Consider the following 13,250-nt stretch of genomic DNA (forward strand, 5'->3'; position numbering starts at 1 on the left):
CATGTTGTTTATTGAACCTGCTTTGGCTGTTAAAACTAACTAACTAACTAACTAACTAACTAACTAACTATCTCTGTGTGTGCGGTGAGTCGCGGGCCCAGACCGATCACCCCCCCCCTCCCCCCCCAGTGCAGTGTGCTTGGCGCCGGACCACTCACTGGGCGCTCCGCAGTCGCAGCACACGTCGTTGCCCGTCATCCTCTTCACCTCGGCCAGGATGGCCTTGGTGAGCTCCTGCACGATGTTGTTCTCCCCGGCCCGCGGGTCGCCCTTGAAGGCCTGGTTCAGAGCCTCCTCCTTGCTGTTCTGCAGCACCGAGATCCATCTGGACGGAGCGGGACGAGGAGCGGCAGCCAACAGGAAGAGAGACGGACGAGGATGAGGTTGGAGGGCGAGTAGTGCGAGAGGATGATGTAGGGTAGATAGGGTACGGGGAAGGGGTGAGGATGGTGGATGGAGGGGAGGCGACCGGGTCGAGGGAGGAGCAGGAAGATTGTATAACGCGGGGACATTGTGGTATGCACCACACACACACACACACACACACACACACACACACACACACACACACACACACACACACACACACACACACACACACACACACACACACACACACACACACACACACACACACACGTCCTGAAAGTGCAAAGGCTGGGGTCTTACATCTGGCAGTCTGGGTCGTCCTCCGCCTGGAAGTGGTACGTCCGGTCGTCTGGAGGGGGGAGCAGGGGACCAGGAGGACAGAGGGTCAGACAGGACGAAGGGCCAGAGGGCCGGGATGATGTCATCGTGAGATATCAATGGGTTTCAGATCAAGAGACTCAAATCTGTCGCTATAAATACCTAAAGACTCCAGCACAGTACTGCCATGCAGAGTGTAGAGAAACACAGAATCATTTATCTCCATGTTCAGATGGTGAGCGACTACAGTCTTGACATATGAAACATTAGCATCTATACCCAAGCCACTTGGATTATGCCATCGCCATAGCTAGACATCATTCATTTAACCATTAGCAGTGATATTAAAATGGATATTAAGGACCCCACTACTGCAGGGGGGGCAAAGGCAGGTCTACTCTATCACCCTCCTCTCTATTATGGGCTGTCTGGCTCATGGAGTAAGAAGCAGCCATGACATCATAACCCGGGCGTGACATCCACAGTGTGGTCAGACCAGAGGGCACTAGGACCCTGGAGCCCCAGAGGAGCACAAAACCAGGGGGGAGGAGACGAGGGGAACGGCGCGGGGGAGAGACACCTACGGGATATGAGGTCGAAGCTCTTCTTCTCGTCTGGATTGTGCTTCACCTGGCAGGTGAGCAGGTTCAGCTTCGCTGGAGGGCGATTCGCCTGGGAGGGGGGAGAGAGGGGGAGAGAGAGGGGAGAGCGATGAGCGATGATTACATACTTCATCTCTGCGAGCAGGTGATTGGCTGGGAGGTTCATCTCCATGAGGACCAATGGGAGGCGTGGAACCACCAGATCAGCCAGATCCTGGCTGAATACCAACAGGCTGAGCTAGCCCCCTGGCTGTGTGTGTGTGTGTGTGTGTGTGTGTGTGTGTGTGTGTGTGTGTGTGAGAGTGTGTGTGAGAGTGTGTGTGTGTGTGTGTGTGTGTGTGTGTGTGTGTGTGTGTGTGTGTGTTTTAATGCATTCTAGACTAACGAGGAACCATAATGAGAGCCATGGAGCCTGGGCCGACGCCAGACACACACAGCATTTGAAATACGCACACCTGCGGCTGATGGCTGCCATAGGCTCTGATGAAAGCTGTGTGTGTGTGTGTGTGTGTGTGTGTGTGTGTGTGTGTGTGTGTGTGTGTGTGTGTGTGTGTGTGTGTGTGTGTGTGTGTGTGTGTCTCACCGTGCCGTGGGAAATAGTGAGGTATCCATTTTTTACTGAGCACTTTCTCTTCTGCCACACCTTCCGCAAGCTGGGAGATGGAGGAGAAACAAGGTTAAAACACAACACGTAAAACACGCACACGCACACACACACACACACACACACACACACACACACACACACACACACATTTAGCAGACGCTTTTATCCAAAGCGACTTACAATAAGTACATTTGTTAGAAGAAAGAGAAACAATATCTTGCTGTCGGTACAGTGAGGATGTTCATAGAACCAAGGGCCAAGCACTAACAATCTCTAGGTTAACCCATTCCCCGTATACAACAAAGATAGCTAGGATAAGATGCTACACGATGCTTAAGTACTTACAACACACATACAAGCACAGAGCCACAGTGACACGATAAACTCAGAATGAACCCTAGCAATGAAATATTCATCACAAGTCTAGAGTTATATTGAGCGGAAGAGACTGCTCATTAATATTCACAATGCAAATGAATTATACACTTTAAAAAGTCCCCTGCTGCTACAGAGGCTGTTGCGATAATTAAGTAGATACAATAAAATACACTACAAGGCGATATAGATAGAACAAGCTCATACTGTGGAGCCTCGCTGAAGGCAGGGTACAGGTTCCGGAAATAGTCTATATTTACAAAAACACAACGGTTAGGGGATGAACGGGAACGTCTGGACGGTGGTGAACAGACCCTGTTCACAGTGTCTCTACTGAATGGTAGGACACGGGTTTGTGTGTCTTCACAAGTTTAGTGTACTACTGCGCCCGCATGCAGAAAGACAGCAGATCCATGATCAGTGTTATGAGCGGTTCTGTGGCAAGGGTCCACACTGCCTGAGGTGAACTGCAGTGAGGGGCGCATGAAGTCACCAGACAGAAGCGGTAACCACTGAGGTGATTAGCTAATGAGGGTGATTAAGGCTGGGCTGAAGCGCTCTCCGAAAAAAACTGAGGATACCCTTTCAGAGGCCTCTGAGGTGGAGCTCCTTACACTGATTCTGGGTCTGCCACACTGAAGATGAACCGGGCAGCAGACTAAACCAGTGAACCTATGGAGGCAGTCCCCCATGAGGGAGTTGACATTCAGCAGAACGTACCGCGCTACAGCGTGATACTGCTTTCCTACAACCGTTCTACCAGAAGCATTTATTAGTGAACAGCAATAAGTGGCGACCGCTTATGATTCGTTTGCTTGATTAATCATTGATTTGGCTCGGGGAACGCAGAGTTCTGCAAATGGACTGGACGGTTGCCAAGCAACACAAACATTTCCCTGCACACTAGTTGGCTGCATTGTGTGGGTCTACACGTTACCACAGGCCTGCTCCTCCAACAACTGGTTTTAACTGGTTTTATTTAGCGTGAGTGATGGAAACTTTGCTGGCATGCGTGAGTCTGATGAGTGAACAACTGACTATCGTTAATCTAATTAACAGTCATCAGGAACACTTGTAAGGCGGAGTGATACATGTGCAGTGAAATGTCCCACATACTCTGGTTCAGCACGCATGGACTAGCTGTTGCCCAACACACACTGACCGTGGACCATGTGACTCGGTGCATCACAGCAGACCCAGGATCAGTGTTAGGAGCGACCCCTGTGGTGACGCCTCTGTGCAGAGGGTGTGTTGTGTAACCTGTGCTTGACTGATACGGTACCCGGCTGATGCAGCGCAGCCACGCCCACCTGCTGGGGGGTCAGGGGTCAGACTCACCCGTCACTCTTCTTGTACAGGTGTCCGCTGCGCTCCGTGCCGTGCTCCTTGTTGCCCTGTGGCTGGTGGAGGCTGTAGGTGGCGCTCTGACGCACCTGGGAGTCCTTCAGGGGGAGAGGACAAATCACACGTCACCTTTCAGGGCGGAGCCGGTTAGAGGTCAACAACAAAAGGTCAAAAACAAGACAGAGTAGAACAAAGTAAAGAACAGAAAACCCAACAAACCGCCTTGTGTTGGATAGAGAGTTTTATAAAAAGAACAAATTGTACAGAAACCACTATGAAGACAAACATCAGGAAAATGAGGATGAGTGGGTCTATTAGTAGGAAAATAAAAGCTTCTACATGAATGAAGGTTTAATCTGAAGAAATCTACTTACTCTCCTAGACTTGGTTCACAAAAGTTGGAAGCAGTGAACAAGACAGGAAGAGAAAAGAGAGAAAGAATGAAAAGAGCATTCTTCACATGAGACTGTGTGCAACAGTAGCTGGCAGCTGTTAAAACGCCGTCCTTAAACATCAGTAACACGTTCATATGGGGAAGTCAATATGAAGAGAACAGGGATAGTTGATGGTCTTTAAGCTGTTTCTGCAGACCTCTGTTCTTAGTTGGGGCCTACCCCAGTTCCACCACTAACATTGTGTGTGCGTGTATGTGTGTGTACGCATGTGTGTGTGTGTGTGTGTGTGTGTGTGTGTGTGTGTGTGTGTTACCTCCTTCTGCTCCACCTGCAGAGCCGTCTTCAGGACTTCTCGTAGCTGAGTGAGCTGCTTCCTCTCCTCGTCCTGCACCTGCTTTATCTGGTGTCAATCAAACAAGTAATAAAGACATATAGATCTATGCATAGATATCTAGATCTAGAAATATATATATCCATCTAGAACTATATCTAAATGTATAGATCTAGATCTATAGAGATTCTATTTATTATATATATATATATATATATGAAGCAGGTTTTGGTTAACTGTTGGATTATCCCATCTGAGTTCCATAAATGAGCCCATCAGTACATCTATAACAGAAGTTGATATTATCTATATATCATGTGTTTATCAGAGGCGTACCGTGTGCAGGTCGGTGGCCAGCTTCTCAATGGAAGGCTTCAGGTTGTCCACAGCCTTCAGACCGTCCTGGAAGAAACTGAGGAGAGGCGTCGGGTCATTGGAGGTCAAGAATGTGAGAGGACCGCATGCTTTGTGTTCACCTCTTCTACCCATCGCAGGTCAAATGCACATTGCTGAGACAGCTCTCAGAAAACCTTCTCTTGGCTGTGATATTTACAACTAAAGTAAAGGGAAGGTGAATTATGCTGTGTGCACACTATGATGTATTGAGTCATATTCTGTTGCCAATTTATCAACTAGTCCGTCCAGTTTCATGTTCCAACAGTAACATCTCTGAGCTGAAGGGAATGTAATGTACTAAAACTCATAGTTAGTCATGAGCCACTGGTCATCTCCCCCACCAAAGAGCCTGATCAATCACAGGCCGACAGAGAAAGACATATCTTACTTGCACTGGGCGTGGAAGTACTTGATGAGGTTCTGCAGCAGGTCCACTCCCTTCTTGATCTTGATCTCGTTCACTTTGAGCAGATACTGTTCACATAGACACAGACAAACGCACACCTTCAGAAACATCTGCGACCGTCGTCCAAACACCACTTGATCATTCAACCACGTGTGAGAGAGGGGGACCGTGATGACCGGGAGGGGGGGGGGGGGACTCTCTACAGACCTCACACATCTGCAGCTGGAAGAACCGCCGCTCCTTCTCCATCTCCTCTGCGATCTCGGCGCCGCTGATCTCCGTGCGGATCATGCCGTGCTGCCGGGCGTGCTCCTTCTTCTCCTTCTCGATCTTGGTGCTGAGGAAGGAGGTGACACAGGGAGTCAGACAGAGAGACAGACGGAAGGACAGGAGGGGAGAGAGAGAGTCAGACAGAGAAACGGACAGCCAGAAAGAGACAGAGACAGGAGGTCAGACAGAGAGACAGACAGCCAGACAGAAACAGAGACAGGAGGTGAGACAGAGAGACTGACAGAGAGAGTGTCAGACAGAGAGACGGGAGAGACATACGGTCAAACGGAGAGACTCCGCTGGCCGGATCACAGAAGTAAAGTCAGACTGAAGACTAAATCAAACAGGGCAAGTCCGTTCCATGCAGGAGAGCTTCTTTTAAATGTGCTGTGGGTTGTTTGTATCAAGGCCATCTCCCCTCAAAGCTTCAGCGCTCTCTACCCTCTGAAGAAAGGTTTTCCGTAAGGTTGTTGAGGTTTGTTTGTGTCACTGGGTCTTATTCATGCGTTTGATACTTTAATCCCCTTTCCAAGAAAAAACACCCAGACCCCAACCTGCGACTTGTTCAGGCAGAAGAAAAGAAAGTGAATCAGTCGGATTGGTGTCATCTTGATTCTTTACTGGAAGGCAGGACAACACCGATACGAAGGCTGAGGCGCTGTCAGGCTCGAGCAAGGCAGTGTGACGGCATGAGCAGCCAGCTGTTACAAACACTGATTGCAATCTGGTGTTTCATTAATGAATCATTAATCATCATCATCATCACCGTGACGCAAGCTTCTGACATCTCCACTCTCGCTACTGGGTCATAAACGTCCGACATTGCTTGGACAAGGCGGTTTGTTGAACTAGTTTCATAATCAAATAACCAAGTTAAAATCAAATCTAATCCATCCACGACCCTGACTGAGATATTCAACTGCAGTGTTGACACCACATCAGTACGTCCGTCATGTACTGTCTCTCGCTCCGTCTGAACAGGAACGATGCCCCATGTTGAGCGCCAGAAGCAGAGAGAGATCAGAGGAGTCATTACTGAAGACGGCCTTCAGAATGGAGGAGAGGCTGGAGCATCACGGCGAAGAGGAGGAGGTGCTATTAATTAAAACAGACAATCGGGCTCCATTGATCGCAGAAAGACCATCAGAGACCAATTGTGAAGGGGGGCGGGGGGAGGGTCAAGCCGGGATGCTGTGTTGCATCCCGCGGAAAATGTTTGATTCTGGGACAGAGCCGGTGCTGTCTGCTCAGATCGGTTTGGAGGAGGAGAGTTATTACCATTTCCGTAAGGAATGTCCTTTGCAGCTTGTAACATATATAAGATAAAGATATATAAGACATAGATATATAAGTGTACTATAAGAACACACACGGGCGTGTCTACGGTTTGAACCTCATCCTGTATAACCTCCACTAGTCATCTGAATGCCTTCTTCATAGTCAAAGCAAAACAAACCCCGCGTTAAATACTCTCAGGATCCTTACACTTTGGTTTCGTAGTCCTTCCACGCTTTATCAAACGGCTTCTTCAAGTCCTGGGGAAACAGCAGAAAGGGGAACATTCACTACAAAACTGTGTTAGACATGTTACAACAACCAACGGCAATCAGTCCGAGAGTAGAATAGATGTTCTCAGTGTACGTTACTCAGATCACCCCAGGCCAACAGCCACGGCTGCCAAGCAAGAAACAAAGACAATGATGCACAGGGACATCCCACCAAAACAGACAACAGTGGTCACCCTGTGTGTGTGTGTGTGTGTGTGTGTGTGTGTGTGTGTGTGTGTGTGTGTGTGTGTGTGTGTGTGTGTGTGTGTGTGTGTGTGTGTGTGTGTGTGTGTGTATTAACGCCTCATTAAGCCGTTGTTAATGTGTTGCTAATTCCAACAGCAATCACAACAAACCAAAACAGAAATGACTGTTCAAATGACCATGTCGTTCATTTCCGAAACACCCAGCCAAATGGAGGTAATCACCCAACACCAAACGAGCCAGGGTGGCTAATTAGCTCACAACAATAACATGGGCATAATCAGCCAACTGGTAACTGTTGTAGGTGTATGCTATAATTAAATATGAAATCGTAATTGCAAACTCCCACTGCGTGCATTGTAAAGTATTATTTACATGCTCTGGAAAGAGGCGATGCTCTCCAAACCACCGCTTCATTCACATCAAATAAACAATCTGTGCAATCATCCGCATTGGGAAGATTTAATTGAAGTCTAAAAGCTTGAGGGTCGTGCAGCGACAATACATGGCTTCAGCTTCAGCGGCGGGAGAGAGAAACAACAAAGCTTTCATCTGTGAGCGATGGAGGCCGGTGACTGTCTCCATCACAGCCCCATTGTTCTGGGTCCAGAGTGTGTAGTCATGACAACGAGACCCTCAAAACGCCAACCCCCCCCAGCATGAAGGGTCTGGGTCACTGGGCTGAGTCCGGCCCACACTCAGACAACAGAGCAGGGTGAGGCCACGAGTGAGAGACATAGAGAGGGAGAGAGCGAGAGACAGAGACAGAGCTAGGGAAAGAGAGGGACGAGAGATAGACAGAGCTAGGGAGAGAGAGAGGAACACTTAACCAGTGCGGAGACCCAGGCGAGAGAGACAGTGAGTGAGTGAGCGAGCGATAGAGATGAAATGGAACAGGTGTGCAGTAAAAAGATAAAAGGATAAAACTTGATTGGGTATGACAAACGCTGTCAGCGAGACAGAGAGGGAGGAGGACTCAAGAGGGAAAGAGCAGGAGGAAGGAGGGGTCACAGCCAGAGAGCGGGACGGTAGACCTAGTAGCAGTGGCTCAACCTATCAGGACTGGGCAGAGTGGGGCAGAGACCGGCTCACACACGCTGCCACAAAGTGTGCCGTGGCCTCTGGCCCACTCACACACGCTGCCACAAAGTGAGCTGTGGCCTCTAGCCCACTCTCACTCGTTTGATGTCTTTGCAGGAAGCAGGCGGATGAGGAATTGCACACAGTGTACAATGCCTTCAACACTGAGCTTGCTGCTGCCGTCGCTACTACTTGTAGTACTACTACTGTATAATATGTATCACTACTACCAGCAGTACTACTAGATGATATGCATCCCATGTATCACTACTACTAGAAGTATTACTACATTGAGAATTGTAGTGTCACACACACCTGTGATTGACAGGCAAGACGGTTCTCTCAACCAATCACGGAAGAGATGCCCTGATTAGTCAGAAATAAGCTATTCTCACAGCACGCTGACTATTAACCCTAAGTCCTTGCATTAACCCTTACAAATTACACCCAAAAAAACTCTTAAAACATGACCTAAAGCTGCTTTAAAGCTCTCTTCTCTTAAAGGGCCGCTGCTGTGCTGTTCCTCTGGATGAGTGGCTCTGAGTCCGGGACACCCAGCAGACCGGCTACAGCAGAGTAGCTCGCTCCGCTCATTCATAAACAAACACTGCCTCGAACCCGGGCCCATGACACAAGCCCAACAGTAAGGAGCTTATGGGAGCCGTGGTGGGTTAAAACCACAGAAGCTAGCGGGACAATGGGGCCCGGCTCCACTGCAGGTATGACATCACGCAAGAGGCCATTCGTTAAATCCGCTGTTGGCAGAGCAGTCTGGCAGACTCAGCACTACTGTGTGTGTGTGTGTGTGTGTGTGTGTGTGTGTGTGTGTGTGTGTGTGTGTGTGTGTGTGTGTGTGTGTGTGTGTGTGTGTGTGTGTGTGTGTCTCAGGAGTCCTTGAGAATCCCTAGCTAATCACAGAAGCCTTTTCCTTGTTTAGATTACGTAACATGTCCAAGTTGCCATAAACTATGTGCATCGGCCCCAGAGCTCTGATGAGGTAACATTTCCATGGCGCCCTGAGGGTCGGATCCCATACGTCACAATGATCACAACACACATCCACTCCTTTCCTGTCTCCTTTCCGGTGTCCTTTCCTTAGCCCTCACTACAGGAAGCACAAAACAAGACAGGGGAAAATGGCAGGAAGTTATGGAAAAGTAAATATGTCAGGGTCACCCTGATTCATGCACCAACTCTCAATTCTTCTCTTTGCAGAAGAGACGTGTGGCTGATAAGGCGTGAAATGGAGGCCGGTGACAGGCCTGTAATCACAGAGCCATTAGCAACTGTCCTCCCGGGTTAGCTGATGTGTGGCTTAGCTGATGTGTGGCTTAGCTGATGTGTGGCTTAGCTGATGTGTGGCTTAGCTGATGGGTGGGATAGCTGATGGGTGGGATAGCTGATGGGTGGGATAGCTGATGGGTGGGATAGCTGATGAATAGCAACAAGCTTCTTGTCCTTAAGTGGGACTTCCAATTCTTGACAGTAAAATTAACCCCATAGACTGAAAACGATGGAGTTTAACAGAAAAACTTTTGTAATCGTTCTGCATAGTTCTCAGTTCTTGTTGTGTGTTACCTGGCACCAGCAGCCTGCCACCGAAATCCACCCAGGCTGAATCCATATGAATGTGTGTGCGTCTGACAGCTTACTCAGTACTTCAAGCATGCAGTCGCCTGCTTGAAGTACTTTAAGGTGTCAAAGCAAAGCTTTCAGGAAAAAGCAAAGCAACGGCATTGCTTTCCTGGATGTCTTTCTATTATCTCGTTAATTCTAACTGGAGAGGTTCCAGTCCAATTGTAATAGATTTCAGTGTCTTTCCAAAGGTCCTATTCTGACGCCTAACTCAACCTTCCTTTCCTCCGGTCGGTTAAACAGAGTCTCCTGCTGGAGGCTTCCTCTGTCGCTCCCAACAGAGCAGTCTGGGGACCGGAGAGGAGAGGCTGATAATGAGGAGAAGGAAAAGTCCTCTAGAGGGTAAAATGACAGGTGTGTACATGTGTGTGTGTGTGTGTGTGCGTGCGATACTTGACAGGTGGAAATGGGATTTCAAAATGGTTTCTTTCTCATTTCACCCATGTTTGGACTTTTCCCCTCTCTGCCCTACTTACAGACAGACAGGCTGTGAGAAATCAGGGATTGCTCGTGACACGTACGCGTGTGTGTGTGCGTGCTTGCGTGTGCGCCTCATTAGTTCAGTCGTTAGGGTAATGAGAGTCATCCACGGACCCTAGTAAGGGCTGGCCGCCTCCACTGAGGAGACCTCACTGCCGTGGGGTGGGTTGAGGGGTTTGCAGAGATGCGGGCATGAAGGTGAAAATGAAGGGATTCAGACCGAATGAGAGGAGACAGAGAAAGGGAAAAATGGGACCTTTACCTTTCCAGGGACCATGGTGGAAATAAATTGAACTTTGTCGTGTTTTTTTTCTATCCCTTAGATATGTGTTTATTCCAAATAAAATTAAAAAATTATTAAAAAATTAATCTACCATTATTAATTTAGCATTGAGCGTCGTGACCCAATATTGTTAAGTCAGTCTGCTCTTCATAACTACTGCAGTAGTAGTGGTAGTAGTAGTAGTAGCAGCAGTATAGTGGTAGAAGTAAGCGATAATCATGGTGGTGAGAAATTGTTAAAGGGTATTTCACTGGTTATTTGTGCTTTTCTAATGGAAATCCACCAGCAACAGAACGTTGAATCTGCATAATATGTGCTGAAGTGTGTGGCAACAAATGGAATGAGATCCATGCTGCTGAACCGCTGTGAGGAACGGAAGACCACAGAGAGGGAGGAGCAGGCTGCAGACAGCCAACTGACGCAAGACGTGCGTTACTACGGTAACACGTCTCATTAGAGCAGGTAGCGGGCGTAAGGAGAGAGGGATGAGCCATGAGACCGGGGCTGGGTCTATAACGAGCCGACCAGGGTTACAGAGGGGAGGTTGGAGCGTCCGTGCGTCTGGGGAGACTCGGTGACAAACACGCGATGCTGTTCGCCGCCTCATGGGGCCGATGAACCGGCTTCTCCTACAGTACCAAGCCAACACGTATCTTTGACCAGTTACAGACGGCTGAACAGGTGACAGATATGTCACAAAGGCTTCAACCCATTCTACTGACATCCGCATCTTTAAGGGTTGATACTACAAATGTACTTATGTTATTACTTATATTATAAGATATGTTCATTTCAAGGTGCTCTGCAGAAAATGATTCAGATGTTCCACATTCAGGAACATCAGCAGATCATGCTTGTAACCAACGCTGTTGAATAGGGACAAAATGACCAGCTTCAAGTGACCAGTGGCCGAAATCTATTCACCCAAAATCAAATCGACTTTACACAAAGATAAACATGAACATGAGTGCTTACCCCTTTGACTCCCTTCAGGTCCCCCTTCAGCAAGCTGTCCAGTGGGAAGGTGATGATATTGTTCATGTTCTGGAACTGGGGAAAACAGAGGGAGAGCGATGGAGACAGAGATGGATGGACAGAGGAGGCCAGTGGGGAGACAGCCAGACAGAAGAGTCGAGAGAGAGAGAGAGAGAGAGAGAGAGAGAGAGAGAGAGAGAGAGAGAGAGAGAGAGAGAGAGAGAGAGAGAGAGAGAGAGAGAGAGAGAGAGAGAGAGAGAGAGAGAGAGAGAGAAATGTGGACAAAGATTAACATTCATGAGTTGACCAAGAATGCTGAGACCCTCCCTGTGCGTGCGTGTCCCATTCAGAACCCAGTGTGCTAAATAGATTGAAATACTACCGTGTAATAGTTTTACAAAAAGCCCACAGAGGAAAATCGTTTAAATAAAATCAGTTTAAGTATAAAAATATACGTATATATATATAGATTTAAGTCAGAATTTGTACAAAGGATGAAGGTCCTCTCTCAGTGAGAGTTGTTTGAACAGGGATTGTGAAGAGAGAACACAACATGAGAGTGTGTTACTGGGCAGGTGTTTTCTGAGGCTCTTTGTCGCCCACAATAGAAACCAATACTGGTTCCCCCGAGGGCTTCAGGTTCCTGTCAGACTTCCTGTGTTTTGTGTACGAGCAGGTCATTTTGTTATGGGTCTGAGCATCCGACCGAGCCACAGACACACAGAGCATGATGAGGGACGCTCAGCCGTCCAGTGTGACGGCTGAAACAACGCTCCCTCCACTGGTCTCTTCTGTCGTCTGCTGACTTTGTTTGCAAGGGGGGCGGAGCCGAGAGGATCCGCAGGTGACCTCACCCCGTCAGGTGACCCCACCTCCTCAGGTGACCCCTGAGGTCAAGACCACTATGTGGTTGTGTTGGTTCTGTCTCTACCCTGTACAACATTCCCACTGTACATGTTCCATGCATCCACACACACTGCACACTTCACTACTGATGCTGCATGCGGCATGTGGCTCAGGAGGTAGAGAGGGTTGGCTGGTAACCGGAAGGTTGCTAGTGAGATCTCCGGCTCCTCCTAGCTGAGTGCAGAGGTGTCCCTGAGTGAGACACCTCACCCTAACCCTCCTGAAGACCGGCTGTCGCCTTGCATGGTTGACACCGCCGTGGGTGTGTGAATGTGTGGGTGAATGTTAGGCAATATTGTAAAGCTCTTTGAGTGGCCACTGGTTAGAAAAGTGCTGTAGAAATGCAGCCCATGCACCATAACATCGATTTACATTATTTCATTATTGTCATTATGCACCCTCTCCCTTTACGTTGCGTACACACAGAAACAGACAGACACGTAGAGGACCCACCAGGTTCTTGAAGAGGGCCGTCAGCTCCTTGGTGAACACGGAGAACTTGAGGAAGGCTGACCCCAGGTCAGGGTCGTCTCTGTACACGCAGTTCTCCCCCGAACTTCTCCAGGGCCTGAGTGTACTGCTCCTCATTCTCCACATGGGCTGGAACACACACACACACACACACACAGACAGTTAACAATACATTTCAAAGGTTTGTCCAAAATCCATGTTGATTACTTGAATATTAGTTAGCATTAGTATTAGTGTCATGCAGCATTATTTATTG

At 48.5% G+C, this 13,250-nt stretch overlaps 1 protein-coding gene across 1 annotated transcript in view; it reads right to left on the reverse strand.

Moving 5' to 3' along the window:
• The window catches only part of asap2a (ArfGAP with SH3 domain, ankyrin repeat and PH domain 2a), a 46,515-nt gene that overhangs the window by 14,457 nt on the left and 18,808 nt on the right, over positions 1-13,250 (reverse strand). The window contains 13 exon segments of the mRNA XM_084482324.1: positions 159-325; positions 670-718; positions 1,272-1,359; positions 1,873-1,942; positions 3,610-3,713; positions 4,324-4,410; positions 4,678-4,753; positions 5,126-5,211; positions 5,351-5,480; positions 6,899-6,948; positions 11,618-11,692; positions 12,977-13,075; positions 13,077-13,123. Of these exon segments, the coding sequence (XP_084338450.1) occupies positions 159-325; positions 670-718; positions 1,272-1,359; positions 1,873-1,942; positions 3,610-3,713; positions 4,324-4,410; positions 4,678-4,753; positions 5,126-5,211; positions 5,351-5,480; positions 6,899-6,948; positions 11,618-11,692; positions 12,977-13,075; positions 13,077-13,123 (1,128 nt within the window).

This window comes from Micromesistius poutassou (assembly GCF_964030765.1).
Source record: "Micromesistius poutassou genome assembly, chromosome: 17".
Lineage (NCBI taxonomy): Eukaryota > Metazoa > Chordata > Actinopteri > Gadiformes > Gadidae > Micromesistius > Micromesistius poutassou.